Here is a 27,552-nt window from a genome sequence, read left to right as displayed (position 1 = left end):
TCTCTCTCTCTCTCTCTCTCTGAATGTGTTAGAATTATTTCTGCATAGAATCAAACTCTCTTAGGCTTTAGAGGTGAAAAATCCATTTAGGCTTCAATTTGCTTTAAAAAAAAATTCTCAAATCTGACAACTCTAAAAATAAGGTTGTAGGTAGAACCTCGGTGCCACTATACACAGATAGTACCTAGGGTACAATTGTACCCAATGTTGTGCTCCTGATCTTTATTCCTGCTCCATGTTTCTTCAACTTATCAGACTCCTAAAGGTACAAATGGAAATAATACTGAACAAAGTATCACACCACTTGACTGGAACCTCTGCATTGGCATACAGCAGCTTTTGTGTTTTTCTTACCAGGTTTGGAGAGCTTGCACTTAGCTACAGTTGGTGAGAATCCAACTCTTGCTCTGTAAAGTTTGGGGTGTCTAACAGATTTCAGAGCCCCACTTGCACCCTGAAATACCAACTCCCTTTATGGCAGAAAAATGCATGAAATATAAAGTGATGTGGGTTAGGATTTGGAGAGAAAGTTTGCGCATGTTCATAATGGCTGGGGGGGGGAATGATTTTCTCAAATTGTTGCTCTGTCCAATTTCCTAAGATCTAGACTGCATTTTTATAGCACTGATGATGCAGCATAAAACAAGTGGCAGTTCCAGCTTTTTCCTCTCAGAAAAGCAGTGATTTTTAATGTGATTTCTGATGTTTTGTACTGGCAATGTTTGAGAGTAAAAGAGTTTGATCTTAACTATTTCTAAATAGAGGTGGTGTGTGGGGGGAGGGCTCTGTTAGAGGGCCTGCTGGGCTGAGCCCTTAATACTGGTGGCAGTTGGGTGGGCATAGGATGCTGTGGGGGTCCCAGTGCTGAGCATTGTCCAGCAACCTTATAACAGCACTGATTTCGTATATTTGGATGATTGACTACATGAAAACAAACCTTACCTTGAGAAACTAGCCCACCACTGTCTACTCATAAAATACATGAGACAAGTCTTCTTGGTTTATCTAGAAGCGTGATGAGGCCCAGTAAACCTGATCAGAACTCCAGATGAATGGTGTGCAACCTAACGTTTCCCGGAATCCACTGCAACACATGGAGTTCAGGCATCTCTTGAAAGCAAATTGCTAAAGGATTCTCCAAAGATAGAATGTGTTGGTTTCAAAACCCTCTTGGAGTTTAAGCTGGCCAACTGCAACTCTAGTATTGTTGGACTTGTAGTTCCTTGTATTCTATGTCAGGGGTCTCCAAACCACATCCCACTGCATCTCCCAATTATGTGTGTCGGTGCAGGGGTGGAAGAGGCTTTCCATTCCACCGCCCTCTGTTTTTTTCTGCCTAACTACTCAGACCCTTGCACTGGGCAACCACTTCTGCTGCCTGTTGCCCCAGAAGGTATCTCTATTTCTGGGCAGAAACCAACTGCCCAACATGAGTTTTTGAAAAGACTGGGAGAAAAAACAGACGGCTGCAGCACGGAACAGAAAGCCTGTGCTGCTGCCACGTCCGTACAGATAATTTGGAGATGACAGATCTGGCACATGGGCTGCGGTTTGGAGGCTACTGTTTTGGTTATAGCAAATTGCTGGGTTCTCTGAAACTGAAACAATGTACCTAGAAAACTATGGGTGCAATCCTAACCACACTTTCCTGAGAGTAAGCCTCACTGAACAGAATAGGACTTACTTCTGAGTAGACCTGGTTAGGATTGTGCCCTAAAATTGTTAATGAAAAGTCATCCATCAAGATTTGCTTGGTGGTTTTTTATGTATGGCAGAAGTGTCTGGAACTATTGTTGGAGTTTTCCACATGTTTACATTGCCAAGCTTGGAGTGGTTTGCACATTGCCTATTTGGAGAGGGGTGTGCATTGGGGTGTAAATGTTTGGGACTTGAGGCAACCCAGCTGCCATGGGGGGGGGGGGAATGCAACAGGCTGAAATGATAACCCTTGTTGCCCAACGCAGAAATGAAACCTTTGTTGCCCAACGCATACTAAGTGAAAGAACATGTATTCAGTAGGTGGTATGAACATGTGCAATTTATAGATCTGCAATTTATAGATTCTGTGCAGTTGGAGTCCTGCTTTTAATAAAGTTCCCAGTCATGCGGAAAAGCATAGGCACACATTTCTTCTCAACTTGATGCATGTGAAGAATCTGATCTTCATGGGCTTGGAGGTGAGGCTCAGTGGCTTGCTCCTTCCCCTGCATTCCCTAACCTTGCATGGAAAGAGCTGCTGTTTGCCACATACAGGCAGCAGTGCAGGGAGAAACTTGAAATTTGAGCTTGATGCTGCTGCTCAGTTAAAACCTTTGAAAAACTTCAAAGGCAGAACCTGAACACTCCTGCTGTAGAAGTTGTCCCAGAGGTCCACTTTCCCCTCAACTTCAGCCCTGCATATGTAATTAGGTACGTAAGCCTTACCTTACTTGCTTTCTTGTGCCCATGGATAGTTGCCTGTTCAGACTCCTTGGTTGGCAATCTTCAGTCTCGGAAGACTATGGTATAAGCCTCCAGCACCCAGTATTCCCAGGCGGTCTCCCATCCAAGTACTAACCAGGCCTGACCCTGCTTAGCTTCCAAGATCAGACAAGATCCGGGCACGTGCAGGGTAACAGTTCTGTGCTAGAAAATTCAGATGAGGTGTTAACTGTGCAATTGCTTCACTTACCTTATTGCTGTAACCAGAGAAGGTCTCTGAAGTAGGTGCTTAAGACTTAAATGTGTGCTTGGATTTCTTAGCATTTACATTTTTACTGAGGGTGACAGGAAGAACATTCCTTCAGCACTGGGCTCTTTCGGAAAGCAGATCTGATCCTTGTGTCTATTCAGCAAGTGCATTGGAAGTACTGTATTGCCAGAAGAGTGAGGAAACTCATAAATTTTGACAAGAACTAAATACTGTTACCTTCTTGACTGCCTGTTCGTTGTGTTCTTTATCTGTAGAATAAAGAATATAATATCTCTGCATATTGCATGATTTTGTCACTGTAAAAGATACTGAGTGAGTCTGATCTATCATAGATAGGAAAGGAGGAGGCTGTGTAATATTGGGGTCCACCTATGAACTACCACTGCCTTCCTCCAATCTACTAAGCTTCCTTTTTAGTGGTCCCCTCTGTTGGGGCCCCTGCTAAATATGCTTCCTTGACCACACTGCTGTCTGTGGCGAACCTCAGTTGTATGACTACAACGTGGCTTTACTAGTATCCCAGAACACCTTTCCTACTCCAATCTTGCATCTTCAACCATCTGTTTTGGCTTTGCTATCACACAGCAGAAGTGGCAATCAAAAAATCTAGACTTCAGGGATCTTCTTGATTGTTTCTCTGCAAAGTATCCTGGGTGCTGATGGGTGTTAAGTAACAAGTGCTTTTCTTACTCTGAGATAATTACACACCCTGGCAATCATCTCATTTTTATGAGCGTTTTTTTGCACAACAGCGGTCACTATATTCTGAGGCTGTTGGGTATCCTGTGTCATTTATTTCAGTAGAACAAAACTGTAATTTATTGCATGTTGTACTTCTGGAGTGAGCAGTTTCAGTCTCTGGATGGTCCAGCATTCCAAAGCTGAAGTGCTCCAACCTGATCATGGAGTCATACAGCCCTGAAAGGCACACTAGTACCTGGTTCCTAGATTTCTGGTGCTGGTAGAGGTGATGGCATATGGCTAAGGTAAGATCTAAATTGGGAAATTTTTCTTGCTCTTCTGGTTCAGTGAGTATTCCCTCTGGAAAGCAAATGGGAAGTATATAATCAAACTACATCTTATGCACAATTGACCTGCACAAATGCAAGTATATACACATACCTCCAAGAATTAGAAAAATAGTGCAGGCAATTCTGTTTGTCATTTGGCTTGCTCTGCTTACTCTCTTGAGCGAGACTGAGATGAAAGAATGAAGCTACTGTTCCTTTGGTTGTGCCAGTTCCCACATGTGTCTCTTACTGTGCCATCTAAGAAACATTATGGATTTAAGGAAGTTTGACTACATGCAACTTTGGCTTTACGTGCTGACCTTGGAACATGACCCTTGTGTGAGATCTGAGTCGATTGTATTGCAGGTCTCAGGCTGCAGATCTAATTGGCATTCTCTGGCTTAAAAAGAGAGCAGTCCTTTCATAAAGTGCACCACAATCGCTTGGAAAGGTAACCTGGGTGCCCCTGTTGAATAAACAGAATGACCTGAGCTATATTGACGTATGTCCTCTGCACTCTGTTGAATAATCAATATGAGATCCTGGATTAACTTTCCAAGTTTGCTTGATCCCTGGTATGATTTGAAGCTGCCAACTTCACTTCTGTGTGAAGAATTCTGCATAAAAATTCTTATACAATAAATGCTGTCAGACATAGTTCTGTTCAATAGGATTGTGAATGTACTGGTCTCCTTTTCCTCCCCACCTGTGAACCTACTTTAGCTCCAGGGGTATGCTCTTCTCCTCTACATCTGTACACTGAACTAAGATTTACATTTCCCTTGCTGTTCCTCCTGGTCTGATCTTCAGAGCTCCAATTTTGATCAGGTCAAGACTAGGTATTTGGTTTTAAATAAAGTGTCCAAATCACTTTTTAAAAATCCTGTGCTTAGAGGGGCTGCTTACGCTTTCCTCATTTCTGGGTCAAATTGCTCATCTGAGAGATAAAAAGTGAGGTGTATCTTGTACTGCCCAAACTATTTTGCAAAAATCATTTAATAGTTCTGGTCCAGTTCTAGGATCCAAGAGAAACACTTGTTACTTGTCTTGCTGTGTCATCAGAATCTTGCTTTTTATTCAAATAGGAGTTGCATAGGAGGTTAAGGGCCCAATCCTATCCAACTTTCCAGCACTGGTGTAACCATAATGCAACCCTGAGGTAAGGGAATAAATGTTCCCATACCTTGAGGAGGCCTCTGTGACTACCTCATCACAGGATTCAGTACACACCCCATTGGCACGGTTACACCGGCACTGAAAAGTTGGATAGGATTGGGTCCTAAATAGCTGCTTCTGGGCAACTTCTGGCAGGGGCAAAATGGAGTCTAAGTAAAGGGGTCAATGACCCCACCCTCTGTGTCATGATCCTGATCTAAATCATGGCTCTGCAGTTGTTTGAGAATAATAGCATGGCGATACAACATTAAATATGTTACAACATAATGCCTAGAAGCTATAAATGGCCCCCAAGAACTAAGCCATAAATTTTTGCTGTTTGCAGTCAATTTTGGCAGTGCCAGACAGACTTACCGTTTCCAATTATTTGCACTCTTTGCAAAAACCTTTGCTTAAGGTACCCACATTTTAAATTGGGTTTGCCTGCTTTCAATGACCCAATCCTATGCATATCTACTCAAAAGTAGGTAATTCTCCCAGGTAATTAGGACTGTAGCCCTAATCATGCCATCTTCAGATTGCCTATGCAACAGTGGGATGCAATTAAACACTTACTTGTAATTAAATGCTTTGCTTCTAGGGCAGTAAAAATACTGTTGGGGAAATGTTCACCTGCAGTACCCATATTCCTGAAATCACACTTGACCACAGAAAGATGAATAGTAGACCATTAATTTTTTTTTTTTTTTTGGGGGGGGGGATTGTTGTAGTAATATCCACAAGAGTTGTCTTGGCATAGAAGGCCCTTTTAAAAAAAACAAACAAAAAAACAAAAAACTAGTCCACAGTGATTTCATTGGAATGTCACTGAGCACATAGGATGTTTACAAGTTCATAGGGAAAGGGGAAACAATCTTGAATCCAGTTTGGCTTCATTTCCTTTCAGCCCACAAAAACATTTTGAGCCAAGATCAAAGAAGGAGCACCCCACCAAAATGCCTATAGATAAGATGACACTACTTGTCTGATATTGAGCTGTACGTTATATGGCTTTTGGACCATATAGACAAAATTTGCACCGCTTCAATGAATTGCACTACAGAATGACTTGCACTGAAGGAGATAACAAAGTCCAGTTTGCTGAAAGGGACAAACAATTGGAGATTACCAAGGAGAAAATCGTAACCATGGCGCTTTGCCTCTCTTGGGTTGTGTGTTTTTCAAAGCATCCCAGTTTACCTCATTTAACCCCAAATCCTTAATGGCCTTGCTGTTCTAAGAAGTCTGTATGTGCTTGTTTCCTGGGGCAAAGCCCAAGAACACCAAGACTAGTATAAAAAGAAGCACCCAAAGAGAAAAAGAGGTGCAGCTGTGAGGTCTCTTCAAAGACGTGGCTGGAAGGCCTCTCATCGGTGGAAACCATAACTTGGCTTCATAACGAGGCTAGAAAGCCCCTTCAGCTATAAAGTTGACTAGCTCTGGCTCTTGAAGTTGTCCCCTATAATTGTATGTTATAGAACTATTTCAGTGAGAGAGTCCTATTGGATAATATCGGAGATGGCTTGTTGAGGGGGTGTTGGTGTACTGCTGCAAGAGTCCTAGATATGCTCGTAGATTTGGTTGTGTATATGGAGGCTCAGGTCATGAGCATGGCTGGAGTGGATTTGATTCATCTGGTAGGCTACCTTGTATCACCAGAGCCCTTGCTCTTTACACTCTCACATAACACCAGAACCAGGGGACATCCACTAAAATTGAGTGTTGGGAGAGTTAGAACAGACAAAAGAAAATATTTCTTTACTCAGCGTGTGGTTGGTCTGTGGAACTCCTTACCGCAGGATGTGGTGATGGCATCTGGCCTGGATGCCTTTAAAAGGGGATTGGACAAGTTTCTGGAGGAAAAATCCATTACGGGGTACAAGCCATGATGTGTATGTGCAATCTCCTGATTTTAGAAATGGGCTCTGTCAGAATGCCAGATGCAAGGGAGGGCACCAGGATGCAGGTCTCTTGTTATCTGGTGTGCTCCCTGGGGCATTTGGTGGGCCGCTGTGACATACAGGAAGCTGGACTAGATGGGCCTATGGACTGATCCAGTGGGGCTGTTCTTATGTTCTTATGTTGCTGGAAGCAGCAGTGCCTAGGGCAGCGATACCATGATGCTGTGACCAGGGTCTCTGAGAAGAATTTTTTCAAAGTTTCTTTTGGGCCCCTTTGCAAAAGGGGAGGAGTGAAACAGAGCAGAGGAGGGTGTTGATGGGTGAGCAGAATGGGGGCTGGAAGGGGCAAAACAGCGTGGGGAGGGTGGCAATAGCTGGAAAAGTCTCTGGAGCCCACCTGCGTGGCAGCTAGATACAGTAACATGGAAAACCAAGCACACTCCTAAGTCTAAAATCTTTTAAATAGAGAAAATCATGCAGAAAATTAACATCATATTTAGGCTCACACTAAAATGGAAAGTATCCTGTGTGGACCAAAACTTGCTTCTGCAGCAGCTGTAGTCTTGCAGCTGTGTCCCTGAGCTCCTATACACTCCTTCATGGTAAGCAGAGTCACAAGCCAAAGAGCTACCGTAGCAGGCCAGTTCCTCCCAGATCTGACACTGCGTTAAGGAGTGCCATGTATGCATTACTCGACCTGGCATATATGGCTTGCTAGTACCTGCCGTAGCTGCAGCCACATTCAAACAGATCAAATTCCAACACTCTCTGCCTCTACCAGCTTGCATGCAGCCTTTATCTTTGCTCACTCCCAAGGGAGGAGAAATTGCCCTGTTCTCCCCCTTCCTCTCAGGTGGATGTACTTGAAGGTCTTGACAGAGGCTCCTCTTTCCAGTACTGTCTTGGTCCACTCTTCCCATACCCATGGGTTATCTGCCCATTCCAGGCAAAAATGCTTCAGTGCCTTGGCCTGGGAGAGCCTTGCTCATTCGCAACTTCCCTGGCCTTGGGTGCTCATTGCCTGTATCACCTGCCTTCCTTCTATTCACAGGGTACACATCCAAGTAAACACAGGGGCAGCAAAATGGGGGGGATGGGACACACAGCCCAGGGGCCACTTATTGCCTGTATCTGGGTAGCAAGGTCTATCTTGTTGGAATCAAACTGGAACTGGTGTGTTTTAAATGGAACCAGCAAGCTTCTGAAAGGGAAATTCCGACCCAGCTCTTGAGAACTTGCTGACTCTCTTGGAATTACTGTATATTAGCTGTTAATCTAAGGAAGTCGACGACTTAATTCTTTGTTTTAAGGAATACATGATGCTCAAGGCCTCGCTGGGGTGTGGCTTGGCACATAGGCTTTTGGAATGAGCTCCAGAGTCTGAGCTTAGCTGGGTGAGAAGGCAAGTCTTGCTCAGGACAATACTGGATCTCCTTGTCTTCAGCCCTGCAGTTGCATTGCTGTGTTGCAAAGAACTGCTGGCAAATCTCAGGATCAGCGGGTGTGTATGGATGAACTTTGCTGTTGCCTCCCTAACCCTCCCCCCCCCACTCACATAAGGCATGTTGAACTTTCCTCTGTGCAGTGTGCCTTTCCCCCTGCAGTATCTCATCTCCTGAGGCTTGCACAATCCTAGATGCCTGCAGATAACTGCTGATTCAGGGCCTGCTGTACAAGAGAGCCAGCTGACAAGCAAATTGATTGCTGCCAGGCTTTTGCTTTTCTCATGCAAAGAGCTTTCTGGAAAACTTCACTTGGCTGCTTTGACAAAGGTCTTCAAAGGGAGGTGGCTGTGTGGAGCTTGCAGCATTTAAATAAGCTGTGGCACTTTACATACATGCATGCTCCTCAAGGATCCTCTCTCTCCCTCCCACCCAGCATAGAATGGCTCTGGGAGCAGTGGATACATTCTGAAATGCCATGGTTTCTGCACTTGTTGGTTGATGACACTTGCTAAGCAGGCTGGGACAGCACTAAGGTGCCGAGAAAAAGGGTGCAAATGTCTTTGAGCTTCCTGAGCTAGCTAACGAATCCTAATCTGCTAAACTTTACAGGAGAGTTTAGTCGCATCTTTCGACAGTGGCTTTGGATTTTAAAAGCGGACTACCCGTGGCCCTTTCATGTTTAAGCTTGCTGAATTTAAAAGATGCAAATGGACTTTAAAGGCTTCAAAAGTCCCTGGATGCAGAGGTGGGCCAAATGTCTTGGTCTCATATAGTTTAAGCTCTGGGATGCCCTGGGTAGAAATTTTCTAAGAGCTCTAAGGCAGACAAGAAGAAGCTACAAGTCAAAGCTGATATGTGCAGAACTTGGGCTCAGCTGACTGCTGTAAGTTGGCCCGAGAGGATCGTAGCCTGTGCCTTTCATGAGCCAACAGACAGTCAGTCTGAGTTTGTCTGAGTCAATACTTATGAAATTTTGTCTGAGCCAATAGCCTCACTTGCTGAGTACCTTGTAGCAAGCCCTTGAGAGTTGGAGGACCAAATGGAAAACTGCTGCAGGAGAGAAGGCTGCAGTACCACTGGAGGAAAGGTAGAGGCTGCTGTGCGCAGAGCCACTGAGGCTATAAAAGGGGCTGCACCAGCACACAGAGCTCAGAGACCACCAGGGAAGAGCTGCTGAGAGGACCTTTGGAGATCAAGCTCTACAGAGGAAGAGAGACCTCCAGGGAAGAGGCGCTGCGAGGAGTGAGCTGGGAGAGACCAAGCTACAGAAACAAGCTGAGGAGAGAGCTGCAGGAAGGAGTCCCTGGGAGAGCCTCTAAGAACCAGGGAACAACCATCCAGCCTTTGCCTCAAGTCCTGCTGCCAAGAGCCTGCCTGCCTGCCTCAGGGAATTTGGAACAAGGTCATTTTGATTTGTTTGGTTCAGGTTCCATTCCTCTTAATAAAAAAGCCTTAAAACTTAGCTTGGTCTCAGTGGTCTCTTTTGATCCTGCATAACAAAGCTTTGCTGGTCTAAAAGGGTCTAAAAGCTTTTAGACCAAAGCTTTGGTCTAAAAGGGATGTTTGAAATGAATTTACTCATGAGGTGACTTTAGGGGTAACCTTCAGTCATCTGTCAAACTGTGGTTAGATCATGACCGAATCATGTGTCCAGCTGAATCCAAAGCTGTTTGGCTTAACATCAGTTTCCTTGCACATTGGAAGCAGAAAACTAGTTTGCAGTTCTTGCCAATGAGGATTATGTGCAACTCTTCCTGGTTTGTGGGGTTCATGTTTGGTTTTATGTGGAAATTGCTCTTAAGTAACCAGGAAGTTTATTTAAATTTGGCTGAGCGCATGAGAGGAGGAAAGAGGTGAGAAGTTTGCAGCTAGGTGGCTTATTTACAAGCCAAAAATTATAATTGGTGTGAACTAGGCCTCCGTGTGAAACACCAGAGGAAAGGTGCTTTGTGGCTTGCAGATCTTGAAATCATTTCTATGTCTATTTTACTTCCTTGGTGGCTGTTTCAAAAGTCAGCGGCAGTTCCCGAACTCCATTTTGACACCCTGGAGTGTTGTGAGGCATTTGTCACTGCCCAGCAGGGAGACTGTACTACTCTAAACAGCAGTTGAAGACTCAGTGTGACAGGAAGAGCACCAGTGTGTGAAAGCAACGCACTGGGGAAAGTCTGCTCACCCTGGTCTACTTACTGGTGTTCAGAGCTCCGTCACAGGTCTCTGAACCCGGAAGTAACTGTCATCATTTCTAGGAGCTGCATTTGCAGTGCAGGTCCCAGGAATTCGGGAATAGCTGCTGTAAGTTAAAAAAAAATCAAGTTTCCTTTTCTAAGGGCGCATTCCTATTCTGGAACAGGCAAGCCAAGAGGCTTGCGGCTTTATCCCATGCAGGATAGGGGCCCAAGGCGGCTCAGCCAGAGGCAAGGGGAAACATTTCCTCTTACCTCTGGGTAAGGCACTCTTGCCGCATGGATGTCCTTGGACTTGCACCACCTCCTGAGGTGGCACAAGTCCAAGGAAAGCAGAGAGGCTTCAAGCCGCTTCAAACTCCCAGGATTGGGATCCAGCATAAGTACTGGATCCCAGCCCCACCTCCTGCTGTCCACCCTCCCCCCAGCCCAGGAATGCCTCCCTCCAACCTCTTACCTGCCCACCTAAGAGGCTTGCATCAGCGCACCTGGGCCAACGCAAGCCTTGCTGAGGAAGCCAGTGCAGAGGCTTGTGCTGGCCTCTGCAGGCCGGTGCATATCCATGCGCCAGCCCGGCTTTTTCCCGAGCAGGCGCAAAAGTGCCTTATGGTCATCAAGGCACTTGCGCCGGCCCAAGGGCTCCTCTGGATTGTGCCCTAAGCCTCCTGTCATCTCTGAGCTATAATAGACAATAAAGCAAAGATCAAATTTTACGCTGCAGATTGTTTCTCTAACGTTTATTCAGGAACGCAAAGATATTAATGTGTGTGTTTGATGGTTGAGTTGGAGAGTTGAGTCTCTGTTCTTGAACTTCCTAAATTAGCCTTGTCAAAAAAAAAATTGAGATAGTCAAGATCTGAAGAAAAACTTTCAGTGTGACGTGATAGCTGGCTTGTTTTTGCAGCATTCTTCTTCATAAGACCTTGTGAAGAGCTCTATTCTCAGTTGCTTTGTGAAGGAGCGGTGTTGTCTTTTGAATTGAAAGGCAGGGTTTAAATGTGTTCAAATTAAAATACTTTTCCTTTGGCTTGTTAATGTTCAGTTCTTGAACAGCCTACCTGTTTTTGTTTTTTAAAAAAAGCAGCACATGAGCATTGTTTAGGAAGCTTCAATGGATGTAAAATTGACTGAAGAAAATGTATGAACTGGAGCTCTCCAAGTGAGAGGACGAGGAAGTTTGGTATAGCAGATGCTTTAGTTTCCAAGCCAGAGATGGAAAGTCTGTAACCCTGCATGGATGCTGCAACAAGCTCTTAAGCTTGTGTGCATCTTCCCAGCACTCCAGAGATACAGAGATTGTTACAGATCTCAAACAGAAACTTCCGTTTCCCTCTCATTTACTGGGGTGAGCAGTGTCTGCACATTCTCATCCACATAAACCATGCCTGAACCAGGCTGATGTGTTCAAGAAAGGAATACATTTGGCTGACCCATAATGGTTATCCAAGCTACTGCTGGAAAAGCACCAAGAACTGCGTTGGATCCAGTTCTAAGGTGGGATGCCATGTTTAACGTTCCATTAAATATATGTTGCTATACTGTGACAATGGATCAGCTTTAACAGGTTACTTGTATACTTTGAAGAGACTAATGGAACGAATCCAGTGGTTCTCGGTCTTCCCACATTCACAACTCCAGCGTCCACAGTAGGTCCTGGGCCTGCCGTCACCAGGAAGCAGTGAGGCAATATGGGGTGTGAACTAGAAGCCACTTCCAGGCCACTATGGCCCACAACTGACACATTGGCCACATGGTTCTGCATCATGCCCCAGTATGCCTTGCAGGTAGCTTCTGCAAACCATTCTGGGGCATGACACTATGCTGCAGGTTGCAGGCTAGTGTGATCCAAATGTTTGTGTAGACAAAGCTCTTCAGGAAACTTTAATTTTGACTGATGTTGCTGGTCTAGAAACTATTTTTAACAGAGGATTTTTGTCCAAGCTTGTTCTAAATGCAAAAGCAGATTGAGGGTCATAACAGTGACTATTTTGGTGAAACACTGCCCTAACACTCTGCTCCTCTTTTCCTTTACAGGAAACAGTTATAGAAAATGGTACAATTGCTTATGAGAACTGGATAGTACCAGGGAGTCCGGTCTATAGGCAGTTTTGGATCTTTGATGTGCAAAACCCAGAAGAAGTGATAGCAAATGGATCGCGCCCAGTGCTCAAGGAGAAAGGTCCTTACACTTACAGGTAGGCCAAGTTTGAGGATTAATGGTATGTGTCTTGTTTGAGGGAGCGAGGAGACATGGGCACTTAGTTACTTAAATCTTTTTGGGGCTGCTTCTTATGTATGTATATTGGATCTGGGAAATGCCTAAGAATTGGTTTTTGCCCCTCTTTCATTTTTGCCTTTCAGCCTGCTCCAATAAACCACAGGGATGAAAGCATTTGCTTTATTTCTTTTAATGCTAACCTAGGAATGGCTCCATATATTGGCTAGCCACACATTCCTGTAAAACAGTGTGTTTTCAAACTCTCCCAGAATTTGAGAAGTGCGATAAGTCTTTGCAAGAGAGGGGTGGAAAGCTGTGATGCGATCCCCGGGATCATGTCACTGTGGGGAACATAGAGGCTTTTGAAAACATACCTCCCAGATGCTCCCTGCCAGCATCTGGTGGGGGGGGTGCGGGGAGCATCTCTAAACACTTAAAAAGACACATCTGCTGTTGTAAAATGGCTGCTCTCAATGGCAATTTTGGGAGCACTGCCAAGAGAAGTGGCAGCTCTCCCTATCTGTTGCCAGACTTCTCACCTGAGAGAGGCTGTGGAACATATGGGTGGATGAAACGGGGCAGGGAGCCTTCGTTGGGGGGGGGGAGTGTCTGTTGGCAATGGTGTGTGCTGGATCCTATCTCCTCTTTTTGCAGCCTCCTTGTCCCTTTCTGCTCAGACTTGTGCCAGCTAAAGAGCTGGCACAGGTCCAAGGAGACCCGGTGCAGTGCAGGAGCTTACAAGGGGGTAATTTAAATTCCTTTCCCAAAGCCTCCTGTTTCCCCCTGCCCTGCTGGATACACTGTGCTTCTTCCCCCACTGGTGCAGCTGAGCCAAAAAGGAGGAGAATAGGAATGGACTCTTAAAGTAAGAATTGAAATGTGCATTAAGAAGTGATTCGGATAAAGCACCCCGCACAAGGTGATGGTGGCAGGATGGTGCAATGAGGTGATACTTACCCACACCCTGTATTTAGGATGGGCCAAATTATGGTCAAAACAAGCCCTGTTGCAGATATATCCAGTCTGGATAACCAATAGATGCACAATGGGTTGCAACAGCCATCAGATGTCACTGAATCACAACAAAAAATGCCCCGTACATTGGAAAGTTTCTTTACAGTAACATGAGATCCTACAACTTCTGTACGTACGTTCTTAAAGAAAAATGGGGACATGAGCTAGCTCACATTTAGTGCTTGCCAATTTACTGATTTCAGTGGGACTATTATGCATATTTACATATTTCTGTGCATGTCCATACAGAAGAGCCACTGAGCTGAATAAGTCTTGCTCACTGGTAAGAGTAGGATTACAGCCTTAAGCTCTCCTTTGAAATTGGTGAGGATTTGGGAGTACATGAGGCACGTTCAAAATCCGAAGAGGCAATTGACACCCATGTCAATTGTGTGTGTTAGATTCCCCCCTATATATGCTATTCTCAAAGGTATGCATGTTTAAGGGGATATGTTCTAATTTACAGCACCAGCCACAAATAGCTGGGAACCATTTTTGCTGGTGTGTTGTGGAATTGGTCTCTATGGTAGGAAATGACGATAAATCACAAAAGTGTATGTGGAAAGAACCCTAAATATTAAAGTGGGGGGGAGGGGATGCTACAAAGCTTATAAGTAGAATCTTTTCAGCTGGCTGTGATGTTGACGGGTGCAAATTTATCCTGCTTTCAATTTGGCTGTTAATGTTGGGTTAAACTGATCCTGTTTCTCTTCCACTCCAAAGGATACGATATTTGCCCAAGGAAAACATCACTCAACATAATGATAGCACGGTATCTTTCTTCCAGCCAAATATTGTTCTTTTTGAGCCGGATATGTCAGTTGGGCCAGAAAACGATACCTTAACAGTCGTCAATCTTGCTGTTGTTGTAAGTAAGCCAAATGATAAGTCCAAGGGTAAACAGATGTGTAATATCAGTGCTGAAGAATTGTGTCTTAGGACATGTGTCCAAATCACACAAGATGAGTCATGAGAAAACAGTTCCCTGTTGTGTGAACTAAAACAATAATTTTTGCTATAGAGCAGATCAGGACCCTTGGTCATTGGTCTCTCTGTCTCTTCTTACACCACATGAAGTCTGCTTTATAAGACAGCTCAGAGCCTCCTCTCTCTGACCCTATGGGGAGAAGCCTTCTCAAATCCCTTGTCCACCCTATACTTGGCTTTCACGACAAGGCTACTAACAATGGTGCCAATTAGTGCCAATGTGGTAGCATCCCCTGTGCCATCCAGTTAAGAAAAGCACATTGGGACCTTGATCCCCTGGGACCTGATCTGTAGAAACAGACGGCACTTGTTTGTATCAATTTGAATTATTGTTTGTCTCTTTCTACGGAAAGAATGTTAGACTCTAGGGGCCTGAAATGTTTTGCCTTGCTACTTTGACTGTGATATCTTAATGGAAATACTTATGGCTTTGCTAAAAGTAGCCGGTATCTAGTACATTGTCCCTGCAAAGAATGCTGTAAACTAGTTTCATGAGGCTTAGAAGTTCCTATTGCATAGCTAATTTCCCCCTTGTTCCTTGGGAGACAAAATGACAACTTAAGACAAGGTTTTAGGGGTGGGGTCTGTCTGTGTGTGAGGGTTGCATATAAAATCTCTTCCAGCCCTATAACTCTTCAAAAGATGAATACAACATGCAATTCTTTTTGCTTTTTTGTTTAAGAAAATACAACCATCATGAAATGGTTGTTCGTGGAACACCACATAATGTATAGTTTAAGCCTCTCTGTCTAGATTTTTAATTAAAGAGACTATCTAATCTGGTTAAGTGGAATGCTCTGTTGTATCTATTAGGGTTAAATATCTAGTTATACAAGTAGGATGCGAGTCTATAGTTATCCTAAAAACTACCACTTTTGGTTTTGACTATTTTTGTATTGTCTCTTCCATTTTTATTCCAAGGGTTGGAACTCGAGTACTGTGTTCATGTAGCTTTTTGCTAGGTTGTACCACTTGACATTGTAGGTGGGGAGACATATGCTGACATTTCCTTATGCTTTTGTTACTAAAATCTCTTTACACAGAAGAGTAGGATGATGGGTCAAGGCTTCCACTGTAGTCTTGTACCATAAGTTTTAGTTTTATGTGACAAGGATCTCTTAAATAATGACTTTTTAAAAAAAAGATGACATGACCCAGCAAACCAGAGTCCAGCAGAATATGAACTAGGTTTGTCCGAGATTGGAAATTGGCAGCCATGTTGTCAATTGTCATGGATGTTCAAAACTTAGTAAAGCAGACTAGGAACAGTGTTTAAAGTTGTAATAAATTCGTTTGGTGATGGTCTGGTTTCCAAGAGGCTAGTCATGAATGGGATGTGTTTGTGTTGTCACAGGCTGTACCGGCCTTGTATCCAAGTACTTTCGTACAAACTGTTGTCGACATTTGGATCCGGTCATCAAAATCCCAGCTGGTTCAAAGGCGAACTGTTAAAGAATTACTCTGGGGCTATGAAGATCCTTTCTTGAAGAAAATTCCTTTCCCAGGAATTGAGAAAGTCGTTGGAGTTTTTCTTCCTGTACGTATGTATTTGTGACACTCGTTTTTGTTAAGTTTCTTTCCTTATTTAGCATAAATTTATGCTTAACTTAAATAGTTTTATGCTACATAATCAACTTGTGTATCCCTTGAACTAAACGCATGTGTATGCATTGGGAGACTAAAATCCCTGAACACCAATTGTAAGTTCTACCTTTTCTTACTGCAGGCTACTCCATCAGATATTAGGAACTACTGACATGTTCATGGTAAGGGCTACTTCTCTGCCCCCATGAATAAGACCCTTCTTACAAGCATAAGATCTGCTCTTTTGTGGGGCTGTCTGCAATTTTCTGAACCAGGTCCCCATGAGAAACAAATTGTGTCTGTCTTGCATCCAGTTGTCTCGTGGAAAGGAACATGTATAGTTTCCCAAGATTTAATATAAGAATGTTGGACTAACTAGCAGACAAAAGTACCTTGTGCAACCTTCAGGACTTGCAGATCTACTGGTAGAGTCTTGGTGTCCACTGTTCCCTGCACTCATGTGGATAACAAAAATTGCGTTAAAGGAAATCCATTTTAAAAAAAACAATGTTCCTTTGCTCAGCAATTTAAAAACGGCCTTGCCAACTTTTTAATGCAGGGATGTCAAACTCATTACATACTGAGGGCCAAATAGCATTCATGATGTCTGCTGAGGGCCGGAACAGGTCATAACCAAAAATAAGCACTTTTTCTCACTTAGGAACTCTTTAGCTGCAAATGACAGAGGAGAAAATACACAAATCTTGATCACATTTTAAGATATGGGAGAGCCCAATTTTCATGTGAACTGCCCTTTCAGCTTCAGCACTAACACCTCAGCACTGTTCAGCAGTTGAGAGCCTGAGGGCCAGATAAAAAGCTTGTGCAGGCCGCATCTGGCCCCCAAGCCTTATGTTTGACACCCCTGTTTTAATGCATCAGGCAGACAATCATCAATCATTCTCTCTCCAGGCTCCAAGGCAGCAGTCTTCACCAGGAGCTAAGCATGGGGAGAAAATGTAGAGGAGGTTATAATCACTTGCATTCTTTCACATACTCAGGGGAAGGGAGGGGTCACTTGCCTCAGTCTGAAGTTGTTCTAAGTGCCTGGAGAGAGAATGGATTGTCTGTCAGCTGCCCTCTCCAGCATTAATGAGGCTATTAAAACAACTTTTTCCCTTGAAATTGAAGGCCCTTCTCATTCCATTAAGATAAAACCTTGTATGGAAAATCTGTGGATAATTAGGTTATGCCTGTATTATAGTGTCAACTTTTATGGGGTACAGCTCACTTATGCTGTTAAGGCATTTGTTGGCCTTTAAGGTATTGCAAGGTGGATGGTTGTGTCTTGCTGTAGCAGATTAGCATGGCTGCTCCTCTAGGACAACTTAATCCAGGAAGAGTAGAACATGGTGTGTCCCAAGCTAATGAAATGGGGCAATCTCTGTGGTGTGTGACTTCTAAAAATGAAACATTCCAACATAATTGCCATTCCATCTGCAAGCTGAAATGGGTCCGCAAAGCTGTACTGTGTGATATTACATGACATCTGTGGCTATTTTCAGGCATGGTATTGGATTGAGCTGTGATCAATGGAAAGATCAATCAGTGTGGTTATTTTGCATGCTAGTTTATTTCTTATTCCCCCCCCCCCACCCCCAGAGGTGATGATGGTCTAGTAATGACAATGTTAACATCTCTGGGGTTTTAATCCAAGCATTTAATTTTGAGAATATTGCCTTGGGATTCATTCTTCAAGATGCATGTCTTTAGCCACCCTAAGCCTCATGTTTGATACTTCAGATCTGTGGTTACCAGTGTTTTTTCACTTGTGTACCCCTTGGTAGCCCTTTTGCATAAATTATACCCCTCCTATTTGCAAAGTGTTTGTAATTAATATAGTTGCTGTTATTTCAAATTTGTTTTCAGTTACTGATCCATATCTGATAATACATAATTTGATGACCAAAAACTAGCAGTTGGTGGGGTCTTTGGCAGCCAGCTAGCTGCCTTCCTTCCTGTCTTGCTAGCCCTGCAAGCCTTTTTCTGCCATTTTTTGATTCTTTTTCAAGTACCCCCAAAGGTCCTGGCAAGTACCCCTGGGTGTACACATACACAAGGTTAAGAACCACTGCTTTAGATGTTCCTCTCCAATGTGAGCATGGGTTCTTCCCCTCAATCAAACCTGTTCGTACTGAAAATTGTGTACTGAAAATTGTATTCTTTTTCTGATCTGCAGTACAATGAGACCTTGGATGGACTCTACACAGTCTACACTGGAAAAGATGACTCAGGCAAGACAGCAATCATTGAGAGCTATAAAAACAAAAGGTATTGCATATGTGAATGTGTTGCAATTTCTGCAGCTAGTCAAAACACTATTGGCTTGCTATTTGCTGAACCAATATCAAATATCGATGGTGGTCTGCCTTATAACTGGCACTAGGTTGTTGGGGTCCCTGTCAACAGCCCTGCCCTGCCACCCATAATGATGTGTTGGATATTACCACTGCCACTTGAAGGATATTGGGTCTATCTGATCAGGTAGGCAATCCAGGCAGTGCCCATCTAGCAGATACCTGCCACAACCCCTGATGGCTGCTGTGGGGAAGATTGCTTGAATGAATTCTGAAAGTCTTTCTGCTCCTTTTAATCTAAACTCTTTCTGCACTCTAATGCCAGCTGTATTGAACATGAGAGATAGATTTGGTTTGGGATTGGGAAATGCTTTGGCATCAATCACCAAGTTACTTATGTACTATCATTCAGCATCACTTTATTCTACTGGCTATATGAGAGGCTGTTAGACTGGGGGGGGGGAGAATTAGTCTAGATTCAAATCCCTAGACTTGCCATGAAGCTGGCTGGGTAACAAAAGTGTACTAACTGTTGCATTCCACCTAAGAGGTGATGCTGTCTTAAAAATTAAGAAAATAACTCTGCCATATCTGACCAATAAACACACAAGGAAGAGTCTACTTACCACCAACTGTAGATTGCCACATGCTTATACAAGCAAGGTCTTCAATGTAACATGCAGAACTCTTGCCCCATCCTCTCTGGTGATGAATGACAACAATTGCTAAGCCACTTGTATTCAGGTTGTGGCTTCTGAACTGTGACAACACAGAAGTCTCCTGTGATGGAGATACGGAGGGAGAAACCACTTCCATACTGACATTCCTCTCAAGTCATCCTTCCACTTTGCTTTAAACTTTGTCACAGGTTTAGTAGATGAAGCAAAACCTATGATTTGCTTTATTGCTCACTCATGTTATCAGGCATGGTCCCTGGACCCCAATCTAGGCCATTTTGTGAGTTCAGCAGTAAGCCTGTACATCCTCAGAGAGGATTTCGTAGGAACCGCCAAATGTGTAACATAAATTTTGTCTGCATGGAGAAAGCATGTAATTAGATATTTACCTAAGGAAAGAGAATAGCATTTTTATGATCTGACCTAGGTCATTTTTTTTTTTTAAAGTACACTTGGATTCTGGCCGAGTTACTGTGATATGGTGAATGGTACAGGTAAGTGAGTAAATTGTTAAATGGTATCTTGCATGAAAATGACCTTTTGGATTTATTTTTTTTTGAAGAGTTAAGAGCTTTCTTTTCCCCAGAATAGTTTTGCTCCATGTTGCTTTTGAACATGTCCTCACTAACTGAAACTTGCAAATAAAGGTAGACTTCCAAATCTGCTGTGCTCATCCGTATGGGATCTCTTTATTGCTTGTCGCATTGCTTTATTGCTTGTGCTGAAGGAGAGTTTGTGTGACTTTCTGCATGTGTAATGGTGGATTCCCCAGAAGAATCTTACATAGTGAAGTGGGCTGTATTATGTATGCAGAATGAATGTTCATACATTGGGTAGCAAGTGAACCTCAAAATATGGAGCAGAACATGAGTTGTCAGGTATTAAGAGCCAATATGATTTTTCTCTGTAAACCGCTTTGTGAACTTCTAATTGAAAAGCGGTATATAAATACTGTTAATAATAATAATATGACAAGAGAAAATTGCCTTCTAAGCTATGAAATGGAATAAACTTACTTCTAACTTAGGCATACGTGGTTTTGGAAGCAATGGGAACTTAACCCAAGAGGGTCCATTCAGTTTTCACTGGTTTGCTAACTGAAATGTCAGATAAGTGGGTATGAAAGAGGTCAATGTTTACAGTAGACTTAATTCAAAGGGCGTAGGGTTATTGGCCAATAGAAAATGCTCCTTATAGCATATTATTAGTAACTTAGTCATAAGATCGTAGGCGATGGTTGGAAAAGGCTGCACTCAGTGACTTGGCAATCAAATAAAAAGTGCACCGCTTTCCTTTCAGGATAGTGAGTTCTGATCAAGCAGAAGGGAGAAGAGAGAGAGAGAGAGAGAGGCTCTCTCGTACAGACTATAGGCTTTGCGTGCTCCAATGAAACAAGTAGCCACAAGCCCTTGTTTAACGACATAATAAAATCCTGTTTATGATAGGAATGAGTCAAGTTGAGATGCTTATTGATCTTCTCCAACTGAATTGGCTCACAATTGCAGAGCACTCTTCCATTCTGGCCCCTTGTACTCCTTTATCTACCCAGTGGGTGAACTTTGGTGCCTGTACATGTTTGTAGGTCATGCTGGCCTAGTCCTCCTTCCCAGAGCAGTGCTTGACAACCAGTCACAGGTGCAGTGCTGGGCTCCACTGACATGGGACCTGCATTGTAGTGTTCTGCCTGGTCTGACCCTGCTGAAAGGTGAAGATGGTTGGGGTGGCAGAAGGGTGCAGGATGGAAGAGGGATCAGGAGGTGGCAGCAAGCAGAGAAGCCTCTTTCCACTGCAGAGACTACACTGGGGCACACCACGCATTCCTTTGCACAGCTGTTGCTGCTGATGGCAGTTGTATGGGGAGAGAATGTCACCTGCAGGAATGGTACTTGGAAAAGGTGGTACAAGGTTGAAAAGCATCTGGAGTAGAGCATCTGGTTGTAAATCCAGCTTCTCCCATAAATCATGAGATTGAAAGTAACATTGTTATTTCCTGTTCTGGAACTCTTCCTTATTTCCTGGTAGATTAAAAGAAAAACAAACTGGAAAGGCTTGGATGTGTAGCAGTAATATGACAATATCCTTGGCTTTTGATTCCTGAAGCAGAAACAATGTGTTTGCAATAACGGAGTTTTGCCTGGAGCAAAACAGCAGGGTTCTCAACCTCTGCTGTGCATCTGAGAGAAGTGGTGACTTGTTGCATGACCAAGACAATGGGGAAGGCATGCAGCAGTTTGCTTTTCTGAGCAGCAGCTCAGTGCACTGTCATTTTTTATTTTTTATTTTTTTACAAAAAGCATTGCTGATGGGCAAGAATATGTTGCTAAGGCATTTTTTTTTAATTGCTGTATGGTTTAAATTTTGCACACTAACTCCTAGATCAGGGGTGCCCGAACCCCAACCTCGGGGCCACTTGCGGCCCTTGGGGACTCCCAATCTGCGGGGAGACTCCGCGGGGAGCGCCAGTCTCCAATGAGCTTCTGGCCCTCTGAGACTTGCTGGAGCCAATGCTGGCCCGACGCAACTGCTCTTGGCGTGAGGATGACTGTTCGACCTCTTACCTGAGCTGTGGGACGAGGGCTCCCTCCACTACTTGCTGTTTCACATGTGTGACGCAGCAGTGGCAGCGAAGGAAAGTCTGGCCTTGCTTTGTGCAAGGCCTTTTACAGACCTTGAGCTACTGCAAGACTTTTATTCGTTCATATAAGTTCCAACTCGAATAAATTTATTCAAATTAAATGTAAATGTAATTCTTTCCCCCCGGTCCCTGACACAGTGTCAGAGAGATGAAGCGGCCCTCCTGCCAAAATGTTTGGACATCCCTGTCCTAGGTGTTAAAACTTCAGAGGTGTCTTTTCTTTCTTGCAAGATATGTTCTAGAATGTCTCCTTGTCTCTAATCTACTTGCTAAAGATTATCGAACAGATGAGCATGATTGGTCTGCATGTAGAAATGATCATTTATATCATCAAATGCACGCCTTTCCTGTGAACTGGAAACACAATTTACTCTGGCCTTGATTTTATTCACAGATGGCTCATCATTTCCCCCTTTTGTGAAGAAGGATACCACACTGCAGTTCTTTTCTTCTGATATTTGCAGGTATGAAGCATTAGGTGGTACATCTGTATATTCCTCTGGGTAGAACAGGAATCTCACCATTCTGAAACATCTAGGTAGCTTACATTTGGTGTGCCTAAACACCAAAGAGAAAACCAGCAACACTGATTTTGGCAGGGCCTCTGGACTGTTGACAGCCAAATTTGTGCATGCTAGGAATGCTTGTGATTGGCATTTCCTACATTAAAAAAAACAACAACCTTGCAGTGCAATCCTATGTAAGTGTACTCGGGCATAATCTCAATTGACTTCAGTGGGGCTGGTAAGTTTCCATAGGATTGTAGTTTAGCAAGAGCTATAGTGTAGTTGCTGAGTTGGAACTGATGCTGACAGGACAAAACATTGCTCCCTGTGCCACTTCTCCAATAACCCTCTTCAAGGTTACTTTGCCCTGGAGGAGGAAAAACACTACTATTTCACCCAATTTGGTACCGTTCCTTAAAAGTGGTAGACAAGCCCATTTTTATTATCATTTGATGTACTGTAGCAAATTCTGTGTTATAGAGCTGAGCAGTCCACTGATATCAGTTGGGCTATATTTCTTCAGAGGGAGAAAAATGCCCACCAGGGCATTTAAAGATTTTGCCACCAGGGTATCTAAAGACTTAGCCTCCAATCAGATTAGAATTTGGTGCAGCTTCATCCTGGATTTGCATAGACTGTGACAGGTGGCCACTAAATGTTTAGGAAGTCATCTGGACTTTAGACACGCATCAGGTCAGATGTCCTGGGAGCCACTATGTGTGTTGAAGTGTGCAGATTTTTTGTCTTAAAAACTAAAATGTCACCTCTGTATCCCATTTAATGTCCAGGTCCATCTATGGTAACTTTGACAGTGAGCAGTCAGTGAAGGAAATTCCCCTGTATCGTTTTATAGTGCCTTCAGCTGCTTTTGCATCACCTTTAGTCACTCCTGGTAATATCTGCTTCTGCACCAACAAAGAACTTTCACAGAATTGCACCTTAGCTGGGGCATTGGACATCAGTTCTTGCAAGGAAGGTAACGTGCTGGATGTAGAGAGTAAAATACTTTCTGTCTTTATTGCTTTGTTTCTTTGTTGTGAAAGATGTACTCTGCACCATATGGAACGGATAAATCTCTACCTCTTTTAACAGTTTCAATTTCAAAACCTTTATTGGCATATGTACAAAGAAACCCAAATAACGGTTCAAGAAAATTATCAACATCGTACATTGATTAAGCTCAGTTTCTGGAGACATGGTATAAACATAGTAAAGAAATTTAGCCATATTAGTTGCTACTGCCTCATTCCTGCCAGTTAGTAATTGTCTGACAATGTCCATTTCAGATCCATTAAGCGACATTATCACGGGGAGTACATAATGGCTCCTTAGATCTGAATATCGGATACAACTTAATAGGATATGGGGGACTGTCTCCAAGCAACCTGTGCCACAATGGCATGCTTTGGATTGCTTAGCATTAAACCTAGCTTTCATCTCATTTGATGGAAGGGCATTAAATCTAGCTAGGAAGAACATGTTCATGTGGATTCATTAAGAAGGTTAAATAATTATTGCTGAAATCAGCCGCCCAGGGTAATCCAAAGTGAAGTGGGGAACAGTTTTTTGGGCATCAGCTAGGAGCTCTTGTTTTTCAATGTCCCATATCCGGGTACGAAGGGTCTTAAACACTATTGTCCATGGCATCATGCCCAGCAAGTCAAAGGAAAGCCCCAAAGATTGGACTTTCTTACCAAGTAAGATCAGTTCTGGGAAATAAAAGGAGTTTTCTAAAATGTTTTTCAATAAAAGGTTCTTTGCAGCAGAAGAGCCAATTCTAAGCCAATGTTTGAAAAGGCACAGCCAGGCTAAAGATTCCACTTTACATTGCCCGGCTTCCAGGAATAAGACAGCGTACGGTACACATCGTGGTACTGCAAAGATTTTATAGAGGAAGAGAGACTGAATCCTCTCAACCATAATGCAAAAGGCAGAAATCCAAATGGGGATTCCATTTAAAAGCTGTGCCAATATCTTGGTGTTGAATGTCTGAAGTGCTGCAGGAATAAAGGAATTTCCCCAAGCATAAAAAAATCGACTAATGGCTTGGGCTATAATATTACTTTTTTGGATTGCTAATTGCTGGTGTGTCATCCATGAATGCCTGTAATGAAACAAGACTCCTAGATATTTAAATGTTTTTACTTCTTGGATAGCATGACCTTCAAAGGTCCATGTTGTCGGTTTCCGAGAGCGGCCAAAAACTACTATTTTTGATTTGTCAAAATTAAGTATTGGCTTGTTTTGTTTAAAATATTTTAAACGCATCAATATTAGTTGTTTTAAAACCAATTTTTGTACATGCTAATAAAAGCATATCGTCTGCGTATAGTAATAGAGGCAGAGCTAATTGACCAATTTTGGGTGGCTTGGAGTCTATTGTATGTAATAAGGGAGCTAGATCACTTAAAAACAAATTTAAAGGGGTGGGGGCCAACACACAACCTTGTTTAACACCTTTATTTGTCATCGCTACATCTGTCAAGGCCCCATTGGGCGATAACCTAATTTGACAGGAGGTGTCAGTATAAAGGTTCCTAATTAAGAAGAGTAATCTTGTATCCATACCCAAGGCTACCAATCTGAACCACAGAAGATCCCTGCTGATCAAATCAAATGCGCCCTTTAGATCCAAAAAGGCAGAGTATAGTACAGACTTACAATTAGCCGTATATTTTGATATCAAGTGTGAGAGAACAGTACAGTTGCCCAGCTTATCTACTACTTGATACCTATGTGATTGCCATCATGCAAGTTACACTTGGTCTTGTTTGAAGTACAGAATGATCCGGATCCTCACTGAAGATAAGTTCTGAAATGGCTCCAGCATGTAGCAATATAGCTAAAATGGAAGCATTTTCTCTAAAACTATTTGAATTTTTTTTTAAATGACTGTATCTAAATTTGTCACAGGTTGGGGAAGGGGTTAAAGCCTATTGTGGTCAAGAGGATCTGGCAAAGTTCCGCAATGTGAAGTTGCAATGTGTAAAAGGAAACAAAACATGAGAAAGTTCCATCACATAGGAATTTTAATCTCTGCTGCACAATAATTATTTGTGCCCTAAATGCAGAGTGTGTTTAGCAATTTAAGTTGTGTACTTGCCTAGTAGGACTGGAATTCTGTCCTAAAATGTTTGCATTTCCCATAACCACTGTAATTGCCTATAATTTTCACAGCGAAGTGAGACTTTGGCTAAAGTTCTATTTACTTCACTGTTTACATGGTTGCATGCAGCTTAAGGATGTACTACACCTTTCCTGTTTATATTTAAGGCTGGTTTTTAACATCCTGGCACCTCTCAAGAGCCCCATCAAGTGAAGACAGTTATCAGATTTGGGATGGGAATCAGTTTCAGCACAATTAAGCTATCCTTCAGACTCAGCGTTTAAATTAACAAATCTGGAAACCTTGTATAATGTGTGCAATTAACTCACAACACATAGACTTAGAGCCCAGTCATCCTAAGGGCCATGGCACTTGTGCTCCGCGGGCACCGCTGACCTGGGCTCTTGCAAAAGTGCCTTACGGCACATTGTGCCAGTGAACTGATGCACCACTGGTACTGAGCCCAACATCAGTCGGCGCTGGGCCTCATTGCCCAAAGATCACTGCCAACAGCTCCCTGCAGTAAATATGGTCGACGGCAGGGCTTTTCAGGATGGGGGCAGGTTGGGGAACAAGGCAGAACTAGGTGGGGGGAGGGGAGGAGCAGGCCCAGGAATGGGGCAGAGATTTCCATTTCCCAAATAGGTTTTAGTCCTTCTCTAGTAGTCCTTCTCTAGTAGATTTCCCCAGTCAACTTCAGGTCACTAGGAGAATGTATCTATGTGACATGAATTCCAAGCTGAGTATTTTAGGTTTTTTCTTTCTTTCTTTCTCCATAGGCAAACCAGTGGTTATTACATTGCCACACTTCTTGTATGCAAGTGAAGAAATTGCCCAAGGTGTTGAAGGACTGTATCCAAAACTAAAGGAGCACATGACCTTTTTAGATGTAGAACCAGTAAGCAATTGCCCCTTATGATTCTTTGCCTTCCTTTTGTGTTCAGAGTAATTAGGACTGTACTGGAGCAGAAGAGCTCAGACTAATGTGCTTAGGTTTGTGTGCACATCTCATCTAATTAGAAATGGTTTTGGAATTGGTCTAGGAAACTGTCTCAAGTATGCACAGGGCCATAAGATCTCTGGCAATGTTGAAGATGGTTGTGGGGATGGCACGTATTGCCCTACATGCTTTTGCCATCTGGGAGATGTTTCCAGTGAACAGGTGAATCCCAGGCCCTCCTGCTGCCAAACTATGTTAGATGAGCTCTTTGGGGAGCTTTGCCTCTCTAGTGCTGTAGAATCCTGGAATCTGCACATCATGAATATATGAAGCTGAGTCATACAGTGTCCAGGCTGTAGGTTCTTCTAGCTCAGTATTTCCTGACTGGTGGAAGTTCAAGGATTTTAGTCAGGCTTTCCCCAGTCCTATCTGAAGATGTTGGAGAGTGGAGTGAACCTGGTATTTTCTGCATGCAGACATGTTCTACCTCTTGACCTATGGATGCAGCATTGAGCATCCTCTATTGTGCAGCATTGAGAAGTGTATTTGTTGAATCCTTTGTAGCTTTATAAGGAAATGCAGGAGCTGCCCTTTAATAAAGCACAGGACAAATGCCTAGAAAAGCTTGTGTAGTCATGCTGGCCCTACTCTATTTTTGGGCAGTGTGATCAATAATGACTTTAATGCTCCTTTCATTCCCATGTTGTTGGGTTCCAGACATAGCGAATAGCTTCTTCCTAATAGTGGATACCATTTAAAGGCTGTCATGGAGGGAAATATTGATATATGACTGATTCAAAGACTATAGGGGAGTGGTTCCCCCAAAGTGGTGGGTTGCAACGCACCAGCCAGAGCAGCACTTGTCCCTGCCCCTTTAAGGGGGGGGGGAAGGCAGCAATGAGATCCCCAGGACTTTGCAGCTGCCAGAGATGGAAGGAGGGTTTTTTTTTACTTATCTGCAGCCAATGATGTGGTTCTGGGGGATCCTGGGAGCCATCTTCAGGGCTGGCTGTGCTTGCAAAAGTCTAAAAAAAAAAAAAGGAAAAAAACCCAGCCTGGTTTTTTTTTCCCTTTTTTCAGGTTTTTGTAGGCACGGGGAGCCCCATGGAGGTCTCCTTGGACCCTTCAAGACTGCAATGTTAGTTGAAGTCAAGAAGGTGTTTTTTGTGTTTGTTTTTTAAACTTACCTGCAACAGCAG

The 27,552-nt window shown here is 43.3% G+C and overlaps 1 protein-coding gene across 10 annotated transcripts in view; it reads left to right on the top strand.

The window, feature by feature from the left end:
- The window catches only part of CD36 (CD36 molecule (CD36 blood group)), a 103,697-nt gene that overhangs the window by 70,983 nt on the left and 5,162 nt on the right, over positions 1-27,552 (top strand). For all 10 annotated transcript variants that reach the window (XM_066633081.1, XM_066633084.1, XM_066633076.1 and 7 more), the window contains exons 3-10: positions 12,424-12,584; positions 14,345-14,489; positions 15,963-16,145; positions 18,372-18,463; positions 19,614-19,660; positions 22,196-22,265; positions 23,096-23,283; positions 26,193-26,311. In XM_066633081.1, coding sequence (XP_066489178.1) covers positions 12,424-12,584; positions 14,345-14,489; positions 15,963-16,145; positions 18,372-18,463; positions 19,614-19,660; positions 22,196-22,265; positions 23,096-23,283; positions 26,193-26,311 — 1,005 coding nt within the window. The remainder of the gene's footprint in view (positions 1-12,423; positions 12,585-14,344; positions 14,490-15,962; positions 16,146-18,371; positions 18,464-19,613; positions 19,661-22,195; positions 22,266-23,095; positions 23,284-26,192; positions 26,312-27,552) is intronic.

This window comes from Tiliqua scincoides, chromosome 7 (assembly GCF_035046505.1).
Source record: "Tiliqua scincoides isolate rTilSci1 chromosome 7, rTilSci1.hap2, whole genome shotgun sequence".
In the NCBI taxonomy this organism is placed as follows: Eukaryota; Metazoa; Chordata; class Lepidosauria; order Squamata; family Scincidae; genus Tiliqua; species Tiliqua scincoides.
The sequence above is the reverse complement of the archived record's forward strand: the minus strand, read 5'-3'. Positions and strand labels throughout refer to the sequence as shown.